We start from the raw sequence: 14,489 nt of genomic DNA on the forward strand, positions 1-14,489 counted from the left end.
AGTTTTTGTTGATGAAGTTTCAGTACTAACGCCGTGGAGCACAATAAATGACAATAAGATATGAAAATAAAAGAAATTTATTAAATACAAATACATATACTCATGATTATAAACATAAAAATGAAAGTCTTGTTAAGGCATGGCCGCTCAATTCATTTGCCTCTTTGGCTTCCTTCCTGAAATTAAAAGGAAAACACATTACATACTGATATCTAATCAAGTGTTACTTCAAAATTTGACTGCTTAAGTTTGTCTGAATTTAATTTTAGATAAGTTGAGTACTTACCTCCAGCAGCAGAGTATAAATAAAGATATGTCTTTTTTCAACTCTCTCGTGCTTCGCAAGGAGTAGGTAGATTGCGAGTCGTCAAAATCAATCGTGGAAAGTTGATTCATCGCGAACCACACGGATTTCAGCAAAATCGACGATATCACTTCACCCGCAAGAAAAATTCCCGGCTAAGTAGCTAATTTTGATGTAATTGAAGTAAAGTTCACTTCTTCATGTTCTTAGCGTCGATCTTACATCGACGCATCCATCGTACAGCGTAGAATTAAAAGGATGAGAGCACGTAAACAAGGAATGTTACAACCGGTTCAACACCAATGCTGTCTAACAAAGATGGCTGAGTATCGGCGGAAGTTGTTCTTTTGACCATACTTTACCAAAATAATAAGCAAGCTGGAGCTATGCATTGCCGCGGTAATGTCAACATAATTTTTTATATAATTTACGCATTCATATTCTCATGGAAATGATAGTTGATCGTGATATGAAATAATATAGGAAATACTTTCTCCTGTCAATGACTAGTTTAAGTCCAGCCCTGTCGCAGCGGTTTGAGCCATAGTACAGATCCAGTCATGTTACCCAGCCCAGTCACAGTCCACTTTTAGCCACAGTACACTTCCAGTCATGTTTTCTAGCCCTGTCACAGTCCAGTCTGAGCTATAGTACAGTTCCAGTCCAGTTACCCAACCCAGTCACAGTCCAGTTTGAGCCATAGTACAGCTCCAGTCATGTTACCCAGCCCAGTCAAAGTGCAGTCTGAGCTCTAGCACAGTTCAAGCACAGTGATCCAGCACTGTTACAGTACAGTTCTTCTCAAATTATAGCTGGCATAGTACAGTCTAGTACAGAAAAGTGTACTGTGACTGTGCTAAACACAGAGTTTAGTCCAGTTACAGTGCAGATTTAGTGCAGTCGCAGCACAGATTTTTTTGTATGGGATACTTATTGTTAAATGATGAATGCTTAAAACAGGAGAGTCCTGTAGGATTACTTCTGCCATTAGTAGTTCTAAGCACAATATGATTACCTTCAGTACTGTGATTTTTTTTAGGAAATGGAAATTCGTAGTTAATAAAATTGTTCCCAAATAGTACATCCAATTTAAGAAATGGAATAAAATTTTTAATTCTTCAGTTGGGCTCCTAAATGTATTTGCATAAAAGCATCTAAGTATTCAATCAAGCATTCCCACACTGCACATTCAAAATTTGCACCATTTCAAAGTTGAGTAAATAGATTGCTATAAATTCTAAATAGTAGGTACCTACCTATTCCATCGATTTAGTGTACGTACTCTATTCAAACTGGAACACCAAGGGGAAATGAACTCCTATTACTATAAAGACTGTGGTATATTTAAAGAAATGGTAAAAATTATTCGGTATCCATTTTATTGTATACTAAAAAAATCATTATTACTATTTAACTTGCAGTACAGAATATCCCCAACCCGCCAAAAATGGAGGCAGTTCAAGAAACACTGCACTGACAAATCGACATTGAGATCTATCCCCCTTCATAATTTAGTAAATGAACATAAGCATTGAAATATTTCACCATAAAAATGAATATTAGACATAATTTAATATGTCATAAATATCCCTTAGTTGAGCAAATGTGCTGAACTCGAAGTCATCACACTTATTAGCCAATCAGAGTCATCCTTTTAGTCATGAAAATTGAATATTGAAAACATAATTAAGATTTATTCCAAGCTTTTATATTTCCTTTTCATACCCTTAATCACTGAAAATATCTCTATTTATTACTTCCATCCAAATTATTAATTCCAATTTGAACTTCAAATATCTATCGGCAACAACGACCTTGAAAAATTGCTTTCTTTCTTAAAATGTGGCCCTTGTTTAATGAAAACACTTTTTTCTGTGCTCTAGCCGCTACTACGCCGAAGGACAGCCCATCTGCACTTTCACCATTGAATGCAAATTCAGTTTTTACCAGGTAAGCCATTAATCATAGGTACATGATGTTACTGTTCAGTCATGAGTTATAAATACGTGTAATAATTTACCCAATTGACAATATCAATAATTATAAAATATGATCAGCTGGTGTTGCATCTTGGAACTTACATTTTAGCCTACTACATATATTTAATAGTAAATTATGAATTTGAAAAATCTCAATATCAGTTTGTGTAGATACATCAAAGGCCATTTAATCAATAGTTGGGCATGACATCAGATTTTAAATTTTTATTTTGATTTACAATTCGAATTTCTGTCTGCAATTTTTATTTTAGATCAGTGGAGCAACTTATCGGTACACCTTCAGAGTATGAAATAAGGCGCAACAAAATAAGTGTTGCTCCATCGACTGGAATGGGAACAATTCGCCTTGGTAGTGGAGGAACTAGAAGCAGAGGAGGTGGAGGAACCTGGGGTAGTATATCAAGGGTGTTTGCCAGAAACAGGCATAGAAAACTGGCCAGCCCTAGCCAAGAAGGTAAGGATCTTTTTCATGGAAGAGATGAGAAATAGCTTTTTATTTTCAGTTGGAAATATGGATGCTTTTGAAAATATGTAAAGAAAAATCTCAATCAAAAACCATTATTGCTGTGTTTACAATAAAACGTGGTTGTAAGTACATGTAGTACATATTATATACTTGCTAAAAACTAGGGAGAAGATTTTGTTGGTAGAAGCAAGCATAGCCTTGTAAAAAGTTTGTTGCACAACTTATGGTTTTCCCCAAAGTAAAGTGTCCTTGCTTTCTTATTACACGATAGATTTTCTCATTCTGTCTTTTTTTTCCATTTCAGATGTGAATGACCCCAGCTCTTGCTGCCGTAGTTGGTCACCCCTTACTGAAGAGGGATATGCAGAAAAGCTGCGTTTGCTCAGGGAGGCATCTTCAATACCAATGGAGCGATGGAGAGCACCCACTGTTTTAGCGTGGCTAGAAATTGCTCTTGGTATGCCTCAGTATGGACCAAGGTGTTCTGAAAATGTTAAAAGTGGGAAGGTGAGTGTGATAGTTTGTATATATTTAGAATTATAATGGGTTTCTACCCTAAATTAATTAAACTCATGAGTAAATCACAAAATATATTTGTAATTAATGGAAAGGAATATTTTTGACAAAAGACTTTTCTCTATTCAGCCACTCCCTCTTAAATTAAATGAAAAAGGTTACCAAATGATTTTGTAACCTTGTTAATCTAATTTCATTATCTTCATAAATCTGATTCAATGGTTGTTAGGAAGTGAACTAAGGAGTGCTGTCCATTAGCCAGTATGGTTGGATGGAATCAGTGAGTAATATGACCAACTTTTAATGCTCTGATGTGAAAGTTAAGAAATTTGATATACCTATGCATTTTTTTTTTTTTTTTTATTAAGAGTAGGCCTTCCTCCTTCTTAAAGAAACAACTGCCTTCCTCAATGGTATGCATTGTATGCATTTTAAATGTCCCTTCCAAATGTTTATTTCACCCCTCTTACCCCCAAATTTTTCTTTCCTCTTAGGCAGCCTGGATTAGAATTTGCATTGAATTTTTTTAAATGATCGTATTACATGCACTGCTGTAAAAATTCAATTATTTGGTATTAATCATGCCTATTCATGGTTCCATTTATACTGCGCCAAATCCTCTTGAAGATATGGCATTGTCCTCTGCGATGGGGATTTCATTTTATTCCTACATGATGCCCGTTGTGGCATTTTCTTAATATGTTGTGTAATAATTTATTCTTTTTATCAACATTACATTTTGTCTTTAGTACATCTTATTCCATATCAAATTTTATATTCATTACTATTTTATGGCTGTCTCTGCTATATAATTCATCGACTCTTGATGCAAATGAATTTATACTCATTAAATATGAAGAACCTTTTTAAAGAGGTTTGGAGATAAAGCCTGAGTTGAATCATAGCTATATAATTTTTATTTTCATTTCAAACACGTGTGTTTCATTGTTTGAAATTTTTCTCCAAACATCTTTAAAAAAGTTCTTCACCCATTCTTAAATGTATAATTACTGTGTTATATGTATTTAATATTCATATTAAATGCATTTTATTGTACTTAAAATATTTTTTTCAAAATATGAACATTTTTATCGTAGGTTTTGTTGGAACTTAGTGATGTTGAATTAGAAGCAGGTCTAGGAATCACTCATCCCTTACATCGAAAAAAGCTCCGCCTAGCCATAGAAGAACACAGGAGACCAGCCTTAGTAAGATTTCCTGCAATCGCAACACTAACCCACACATGGGTGTCCAGTGAATGGCTCCCAGATATTGGCCTAGCTCAGGTAAGTAATAATATGCATTGGTGATATAAGTACTCACCAAAGACCATCAACAGATTCCCTTGAATTCAGGAAACCTTAAGATATTTAGTCAAAAATCATCTTATATTTTCTACATTTTATAATGTAGAAATAATCTTTCATAACCTTGTCCCAAGATTTGACCAATTAATTGTCCAAGCCATTCTCTGTCATTGTTAATATTTCATTTTCAGTTCTCCGAAAGTTTTGCTACAAATATGGTAGACGCAAGAATGTTGGATCACCTCAGTAAAAAGGAATTAGAAAAATATTTAGGAGTTACAAGAAAGTTTCATCAAGCTTCAATTGTCCATGGAATACATCTTTTAAGAATGATGAAGTATGATAGGCAGGTATGTATCTCTTTGATATAGCCCTATTCCAATTAATTGATTATATTTATTAATATGTACAGTGGAAGCTCGGTTTAATGAGTGCTCATAATCCTGGGAAAATCACTCACTATATCGAGCACTCGTTAAATGCGAAGGTGGGGATGAAGACCTTCGATTACTATAATTTTGTAGACTACCCAAGTATGCAAAAATTTATTCTGTTAATATACATAGCACCGAATATTGTGTTAAATCTCTTCACAGAAATGTTAACAATACTTTTAGAAGCAGCCATTGCAAAGATTATTTGGAATTGACTTGATAGCTAAAGAATGACTTACATTTTTGCTATGGCAAGAGTCTCATAATTTTTTAGAGTAAAATTTGTGTTTTTGTTTGCTCTTCTTTGATGAAAGATCATTTCCAATTCAATGACAGGCTTTAGCTGTGAGACGGAGACAGTGTGAAAATATTGATGCAGATCCTCTTGTGTGGACCAACCAAAGAATTATCCGCTGGGCAAGAAATATTGACCTCACAGAATATGCTGATAATCTCAAAGGTAACCATTTCATTTTATTTTTCAATAAAATTTTGTTATAAACTTAGTGTTGGTATTGACGTCAGGTTTTTTTATCGTTTGGGTATGTTTTCTAATATTACCTGTTTGTGACTTATTTCAAAAATAGTTTTCAGAGCTCTGATAAGTTCCTTTATTTTGAGCAGATATTGTATGTTTTACTTGTAAATATCTGATTTTCCCCCCTCTCTATTTGAAAGAATAGTCAGGGGTTTACACAACATTTGCCATTCAAACTTTCAAAGTCAGTATCTTTAGTGATGATGAAAATTTGAGCAAGCTCAAAACAGATGAGGCAACAATCTAAGAAAATTTTAAAGCATCTTAATTGTTTACAAAATGTAAATTTATTTCTCTGAAGTGTGCTCACAGGCTTCCAGCCAGGAGGATTTGGTTAGCATCTACTTCTCCATGGTGTTGTGTGCCACTATCTAAAGAATGAAATTTCTTCATACATCCTAATGACCAGTGGTGAAGCAAGGGAGGTTTTGGGGAATAAACCCCCCCAGAACTCAGAGAAATTTTAAGATTCAATCCATATTATAAAATTGGATAAATATTACTCATAGCGTAGTGTCAGGATTAATAAAATATCGTCTGAGGTTTCAGGCGAGATGGAGTGGAAACGTGACATAATGAAAATGAAAAAGCAGGAGCAATTTCCACAATTTTACATTTATTTCCTATTTAAGCACAGCGCACTTGATATTTTTGTACCTGATGATGCTGAAAAGCGAAACCGGTCGTATCAATAAATGTAAAATTGTGGAAATTGCTCCTGCTTTTTCATTTTCATTAATAAAATATCCCTCAGAAAGCCGTAAAATTCACCATTTTGAACCATTTATCTTAAAAATTTTCTGGGGAAGGGCACCCACTCCTCCCGTATTCCATAGCCCCCAGTATCAGTTGTGCCTAAACCCCCCGTAGCCTTGATGCCTAGCTGCACGCCTGCTAATGACAAGGGTAGGCCACTCCCTTCGAAACTTCTAGGACATGTACAAATATCCATTTATTGCTGGTAACCTGGAAACTCTTCAGTTCAAGCATATAGCTGGAGAATCTAGGATTATCACTGCTATGATCTTTTAATTTTATCCCTTCTTGGAGTATATGAAATCAATATCTCATTATACAGTAGCAGACATTGTTGCCGTGTACAAGAGACTCCCTGCATGGAAATGTCTTATCCAACTGAATTAGGTCTAATCATTAAATGAGTCATGTCTGATCTATTTAGATGAAGTCTTATATGAAATCATAATGGATCAGATTGGAAATATTTTCCAGTCTGATCAGATGACCTGATTATTATTTAACTAATCAAATTTCTCATGTATATACTTTTAGTTTTGCAATTAAATGCTAATGGTGTATTTTTAGTAACTCTGAGCTCTCATCTTTTCTTTCTAAATGTCATGAATACTATTTATGACTTGAAGACAGTGGAGTTCATGGTGCCCTAGTTGTTCTTGAGCCTTCCTTCAATGGTGATACCATGGCTAATGCATTAGGAATCCCTCAGTCCAAGAACATCATTCGCCGACATCTAACAGCAGAACTTGAAGCTCTGGTGCTCCCTGCAAGGTATGTCCTCTTCTGTCAGATTGAAGAGTGCCAACGTCGCCAGCAACAGGAGGAGGAGGAGGAGGATGAGGGAAGGGGTGATGAGAGACTGGGGTTGGAAATAGAAGGAGAGGAAGTTGGAAGAGGAAGTGGGGAGTATGCCCTAAGGGGTCGACGGATAGATGGTTCCATCATACGCTAGTACATTTGACCAGCAGCCTCAAAATTATAGGACTAAAAAATATGGATTACAGACCAAAACTATATATAGAAAAGAAAGCAAGTGATAGTTTGTGAATTAAGGGAATTCAAAATATTTTGATGGTTTTTATCTGTTTATGTTCCTTGTGCTGTAGCCATTGTTTTAGATGTGAGGTATTTAGGTATAAAGAATGAGGGTGAAAAGCATTTATTGCGTATTTTATACAAAAAGCCCCTATTGGTTTTAATGTAATGTAAAATATGTGAGTGGCCAAAATCAATTAAACATGTGTATAATGATGTACAGTATTGAGACTAATGAGAGGAGCCTTTGCTGATTCTGTTAACAAGAAGTGGAGGTGTTTGTCATATTTTTAATTCTGAGAGTCTTCCAATAAATGTTGGGTTGTGAAGTGCAATGTTATAAATTGATCAATACAAGGTGAAACGAACATGTTCCAAGCATTATGCATATACATACCTTGATCACAGAGACGAACAGTCTAGAAACCTACTTCAAGTTAGTTATGGAGTCTCCCCAACTGACGCTTAATTTTTTTAATTCTTTTGTACTTTTCAAGACATTAATCCCTTTGGATTAATTACAGCTTCTCTTCAAATGGGCTTTGTTTATGTTTTATTATTTGTTTTGCCATTAGATTGCACAAAAAGCTTTTTTTGTTTGCTCTCTGTTACAAAAATCTAGAAGATTGACGTATTAAAACGCACACATTTCACATTGTGAACGAGAGGAAAATGGCAAAGCTATTCCTCCAAATTTTCTTCATTGCTTTTTGAGGGCATATAGATTTGCACACAGATTTATTATGATATACTTGCTTATTAGTCATTCCATTCAGCTTCATTTATTTTTTCTTTTTCTTTCCTTTTTTCTTTTATTGGAAACTCTGCCACCTCTTCCCCCCAAACCCCCCTCCCCTGCATCCCCAACTCTGGCTCCTTGGCAACCCTTTCTTGTTTCCCCCCATACTCCCTTCTGTAGGGCTGCATTTGAGCACTTTGTGAGGTCAAGCAAGGTGGAGCTTGGAGCCAAGCTGTCATCAGGGGGCAGCCTTGGAAGGAGCTTTTCCAGGTCAAATGAAAATCAGTGCCCCCCTCCCCTTCCGCAGAGGGAGTCCTTTGGCTTGAGGTTGGGTCTTGGGGGTGGCAAAGGGGAGATGATGGCAATGGAGGGGGAGGGTGGGGGATTTAGAGTTGGGGATCACAAAGACTACGAGGTGATAAGGGAGAAGGATAAGGACCGTCGTCGAGCGAGCCTAAGAGTAAGAAAGTCCACAATTTTTACCCCAGACCATTGGTTGAGTAATGCTTGGGTGTCTTTAATTTGCTCCTAGATGACATTTCTTTTTCTTTATACTACTTTTTGAATAGGTATATAATTTTTATATATATTTTTTTAATGCTGTCCGTCTCGAAATCCTTGTTTGGTAGACCAATTTGCTATTGTCCAGATTATCATGTTACTCTGGTAATCCATTTCCTTGAATGTAGATATTTGTTCATGCTCTGCAAAATGCTGTATATGAAGAATGTCTGTGCTTTCTTCTTTCATTTTATAATTTTGTTGTGTAACGTTCATTGGTAGATGCACTCAAATCAGCTTGAAATACTGCCAAGTTTTTCACCCTGCATTTATGGTCAATGATATCTACCTGTAACTTTAGATGTACTTCTACTAACCCACTCTACTGAAATCGTCAAGAAGTTTTCAATTCTGCCGTCATATCTCTGATCACTATTGAAGAATGTGATTAATAACTTAAAATTTCAATGTCAGCTAATGCTAATAATTGTAAATTTTCATGTGGTAAGGTTGTATCAGAAGTCTTGTTTTCAAAAGTCTTCAAATTCTGAAATTAATATTTTTCCTTAAAGTATCTGTACATAAGCATATTTGTATATCAGTGACATAACTGTTAATATTGTGGTGAGGTTATCCTAATGTAAACTAACTTATTTTCATTTTTCACCAATGCTATTCCAAAATGGGGATATCCAAACACACAAGGCCTACAGTCTGCTCAATCTTAAAAAGGTTGGAACTTATAGTGTAATTTTTGATGATAAAGTTATAGATAAAATTTGTTTTAAGAATGCACATTTAGTTCACACATTCTTCACCAAAATGATTTATGACACAAATTATTATTTTCTTACTCTTGGTATAACTTTAATATTAAAATAGATGCATGACCACTGAACTACAGTAGGTAGTTGGTTTGTCCACATTTATGAAAAAATTGTAGCATTGTCAGTTAAAATAAAGTTAAGTATATTTTTAACCATATCTGTAATTTTAATTGCTGATAAATGCCATTTGTAAATCTTTCAAATACCTCTCTTTATGCATCCAATTTTCCAGTTCTCAACATGGAGAAGTTCACAGGTATGAAATAATGTGTATTTTTAATGAGAGAAAAGGAGGCTGAATGCATGCATTATTCTCGTACAAATATAAAGTCAGACACAAGACTAGATGCTCACCCATTCACCTTGCTTTTTGTGAAACAGAAAAAAGTAACCACTATTGAGAAAATGGTGTCTGATGGTAGAAAAGAGTTCTCATAACGTTTTCCTTTGAATATATAACTTTCAGGGTTCCCTGAGCAAAGCATTGGGCTTAAAGGCGAAACAAGATATTCATCATGTAAACAGCAGAAATTATGACATTGGAGAGGCAACATCTTCTAGTGTGTACACTGGCAAAAGAGGCAGTTTGGTTCTCGCATCACCCTCTCCAGAGACTGCCCCGTCATCATCCTCATCCCTGTCTCTAGTCTCGCCCCTACCACCACCATTGCCCCCTCAAAACCCCTCTTCATCTTCATCATCATTCACTTCAACTGCAACTTCATCCTCACAGAGGCTGCAACGCCTCCACCATCACCACCACCGGCGGGTTAAATCCATCGGGGACATTGAAACTGTCACCACTGTAACACCAGTTTAATCTTAGGCCGGACAAAATTCTTTGGAAAAATAGGAAACATACCAAGGGACCAGAAAGTGGAGCAACCAAAAGAGACTTATCTTCTGGCAGTGAGGGGGCAATGGAATAATGCTGAGAAAAAGGAAATGATAAAATACTGTAAACCAATTCAGGTGCAGGTATTGTGATAATAGCACCTTCTATGAGACTGAATGATTATGCCATCTGTGGGGTCCTGAAAATGGATTATTTTTGTTAGTTGCTTGGTGTAATGAAATCAATTACAGAATTGATGAAAGTCTGTGGTTCTGACTGGGCAATAAGCATGATGTATGAGCTTCAAAGTTGACAGTACAAGTATTATAAATTATTGGTTCAGTCAAAAAATGTGGAAGCCTTGCAATTTTCATAGAACCTTTATAGCCTACCATTGGTTGGCAATCTACTATGTGCATAAGTTAACAATTACCTGTGTGACAGTGGACTGTACAGTTGTGTACGTCTGGTTATCTGTGATTTTTCATATGGTTATATGATTTGAACATTAGTTTGTAAATATTTTATCGAGCATAAGCCATCAAGAATGAATTATGTTGAATGAAAGCATGACTTTATATAACAATATTGCGATACAAAAATGAAGTGGTCTCATCTATTTTACCTTAATGATTAAATAATTATTTTAAAAGCAAACCAATTTGTAATACTATGAAATGACACCAAATTGTGATTAATTCATATTTAATACAAAATCGTGTTTAATATCATGGAAGTATTCCAAGTTGAAATTTGAAATCAATGGAAATAGTTGCATTCATAATGAATGCACAATATGTTCAATTCCTACCTACCTTAAATAAAAGCAAATTTACTCTATAATCGAAGTATATTCTCCTCTCCTGTAAAATAATGGGGCATTGACAGTAAGATGCATTAAAACATAGCCAACATATTGACTCATGGAGATTTATGCATTGGGTCCAATGTTGAAGACATAACATGAGTCATGCATTCTTTTAGAGATATAGCCTAGAGTTGGCAAGGCTCTATTCTAATATTAGAAATTCCTGATGGATGGAAGAAACTAATAGACCACAACGCACAAGATGTCTTTAGTTCATATAAGTACATGTAGTTGAGGAGACTCCAAAGCAGGGTGTGGTGGAGTTGCAGTATGTATTTCCAGCCCAGTTTGAAAATAACAAATAGCACTGCATACTTTGTCAACAGAGGTTAAGCATGAAACATGTGAGACCATGGGTTTAAAGTTTAAACTCTCTCAAAGCAATGAAATGCATCCCAAGATAAAAAGTGATACCTACCCCTTCCTCAATATGAGACAGAACTGTAGACACACTCAAGAAAATTTTTACTTTTAAAGGTAACTAGTAAGTTTGGGGATTTGGGATGAGAATGCGAGGCAAAGTAGGATGGCATATGTATGTGTTGCCTAAATCTTCACCCCTTTCCTCGAAAAAAAAAAACCTTGTGTCAACTCTTCGTATCCTCCCAGAATTACCTAATCCTAACTTCGCCATCTTTATACTCCTCTTACATGTTAACTTACCCAAATCACCCTTCCTTCTTTGGGTTGCGTAAAATTAGGCTAGTCTGAAGAAAACATTTCTCAGTCTCCCCTTGAGGATGATGAAGCTTTAAAATGGGTTGAAGTACATCCAGGAAGTGGGAAGGACTACACATGAATTTCTTTTCATTTGATGGCAAAATTTACTGAGAAAAAGTATTAGTGGGTGACGTTACATATTCCTATTGAGGATTTTTTTAAGACTCTGGGTTGAAGCATAATTTGTCCATACATGCTGCTCAATGCAAAAATATTTGTGTGCATTTAGATCAAGGAATTCTTTAAATTGGTTCAATTTTGAGATAAGACCAACAAATGTTGAAAGTAGAGCATAAAAATTCAATTTAATGAGCATGGTTTTCACTCAAGACCATTATTCAATCATGGTATACATGCATGGATTTACCCCTCAGGAAATACTAGAATAATATTATTTGAGTAAATTGAATGAGTCGCATTATATCCTCAAACATCTACCAAAGAATTAAAGTCGAATTAATTATGGAAATTATTGAAATAAAAAAGACAAAAGCCCATTCAAAATGAGGCTGGACCTGATCCAGAGGTAAAAGAGACTTTGGTGGAGTGCGATCCCTGTTTGGGAGCTAAGTAGAGGACATTTCAAGTACAGAAATGAAGCAGTGGCCTCTATTAGTCTTTTATAGATGTCAGGCAAAAATGACCGCCAGTTTTCTTTCACCCTTCCTTCCCTACCCTCGGCGATGTAGCTAAACCATACTGGCATAGATGTCAGTGAATTGAAGTCCTCACCTGCCAACCAGAGGCCAGGCTATTTCAAATCCCTCGTGAGTGAGTTTTTCGCCATCATGAAGCTTTGAGATCGTTCACCTCATTAATGGGTGGAGAGGACTATGTCCTGAATTTCCATGCTTGGAGAATATCTGGATAAAGAAATATGTACATATCAAGCTCGGTATACACATGATCTTGTCCTTTGGTTGCCACCTCCATATACCAAGATGGCCTCGAAGTTTCTTGTGAAAAACCATTGTCATGTCACAAATTTGTTTAAAGTTCACAATGGGTGATTTTAATGATTTTTTTTTAATTAGACCATGATAAAATAGGCCCCAAAATTGCACATAACACTTGAGTTCCAAAAAGCAGCAGAGATGCTGTTGCCAGAAGTGGTTCCTCAAGGTAAGCAAGAAAGGAACATCATCCTCACTTTTCTGCATTGCTTATACTATAGGGAATATGTATGTAGTATATATTTGCTTGAAACGTAATAGGACTTAATAATTTTCTAGCCCAAACACACATAGTGCATGAATGATGGAATGAACCATCTAATGACCTGAGTAACATCTCCTAGAAAGCAAAAAGTGCTCAACTGCCTGCAAGAAGGAAAGCTCAAAGTCTCACCTACAGCATAATCGAATCAGAGGCAGATTACGGTGGACACTCCAGCCTCATAATTCCAGCAAAAATTGAAAAGACGATAATATTTATGGTGGCTTTTAAATGAAATTTTTTGTTTCAGTGGCTTAAGACACAACACTTAAAATTTATTACAATGTTGATTTATATCCAAAAGTCCCTTGTCTAAGCATATCAAACCTCGCGTAGATTGTCACATAGAAGCATTACATTCTCCAATAGTTGAGAGAAATGGAATGATGTTATGATTTGAGTATGATTATTGATGAAATGCCAAATATAAATAATGAAACTGATTCAAGATGGTTTTATGAGACACCGAGAGAATGAAATTATAACATGTCACTGAATAAAGCAACAAAATGAAGTAATTTTGACTTGTTTCGCATCTTTTGGAAAGCTCAAGGCCAGTAAATTGGGGGGATTGTAAAGATGGAAAAAGTCACATTTTATGAAAACAGTTCTGAAATTCATAACAAATTGATACATCAACATTTTAAAGTTCATTGTCCATTATTAACTATTTATTATCAAGAATGACTGAAATGATTTAATGGGAATATGCATAATGAAGGGGGTCTGGTTGTTGTGGTGGCTAGTGTTTTGGCTTCACATTCCGTGGGCTCGGGTTCAAATCCTGGCGTTGGCAGATAATTTACAGAGTCTTCCCAATCCCTGCTTGATTGTTGTGCGGAGGACATTTCAAGTGCAACACTTCTTTCATCAGATGGGACATAAAGCCGTGATCCCCTAAGCACCTTTTGTTGAGAGCAGGATAAGGCTGACCGTTTCTCTCCACCCTTCCTTCCATACCCTTGCCTCATGTTGCAAATGACCTTAGCCTTTGATCGCCTATTCCAAAATGCCATGCCAAGTATAAAGGATGAAATTTCTATTTCAAAAATTGAGGTTAGCTTAATAGCTTTAAGATAGCAAGGTAATATCATTCTTCGATACCAATTCTAACTGTCTCCATTGTTTTTGAAACAATGGTTTTAGTTACACTATTTGAGATAACTTAATTGTTGGAAATTAGAAATGTAGTTGTCTGCGGGTACATAATTTTGCTGACTGGGTGAATTTGTTGAGACAAATGAAAATCAGAAAATTGCTTACTGAAGAAATTTTATAATTATGTAAGAAAACAGTACTCTCAATACATGAAGCAGGATGTTACAAAATTTTTGATAATACGTGGTGGAGTTGTAGTCCTGGCGAAAAGCCTGTAGTAAAAACATGGCGCTATTTGATAATAACAAATTTGGAAAATATGAAATCTTT

At 35.6% G+C, this 14,489-nt stretch overlaps 1 protein-coding gene across 15 annotated transcripts in view; it reads left to right on the top strand.

Moving 5' to 3' along the window:
• LOC124159222 (kazrin) overlaps positions 1–11,101 on the top strand; it is a 124,637-nt gene extending 113,536 nt beyond the window's left edge. For 11 of the 15 annotated variants that reach the window (XM_046534871.1, XM_046534882.1, XM_046534870.1 and 8 more), the window contains 11 exons: positions 2,188–2,254; positions 2,556–2,758; positions 3,075–3,277; positions 4,384–4,572; positions 4,785–4,943; positions 5,364–5,487; positions 6,948–7,092; positions 8,276–8,555; positions 9,302–9,328; positions 9,656–9,679; positions 9,890–11,101. In XM_046534871.1, coding sequence (XP_046390827.1) covers positions 2,188–2,254; positions 2,556–2,758; positions 3,075–3,277; positions 4,384–4,572; positions 4,785–4,943; positions 5,364–5,487; positions 6,948–7,092; positions 8,276–8,555; positions 9,302–9,328; positions 9,656–9,679; positions 9,890–10,243 — 1,775 coding nt within the window. In that variant the 3' untranslated portion in view covers positions 10,244–11,101. Of the gene's footprint in view, positions 1–2,187; positions 2,255–2,555; positions 2,759–3,074; positions 3,278–4,383; positions 4,573–4,784; positions 4,944–5,363; positions 5,488–6,947; positions 8,556–9,301; positions 9,329–9,655; positions 9,680–9,889 lie in introns of those variants that run through there. The other 4 variants (XM_046534876.1, XM_046534878.1, XM_046534881.1 and 1 more) reach the window with 4 other exon arrangements.
• The last annotated feature ends 3,388 nt before the right edge of the window (positions 11,102–14,489 follow it).

The sequence above is a fragment of the Ischnura elegans genome, chromosome 5 (assembly GCF_921293095.1).
Source record: "Ischnura elegans chromosome 5, ioIscEleg1.1, whole genome shotgun sequence".
In the NCBI taxonomy this organism is placed as follows: domain Eukaryota; kingdom Metazoa; phylum Arthropoda; class Insecta; order Odonata; family Coenagrionidae; genus Ischnura; species Ischnura elegans.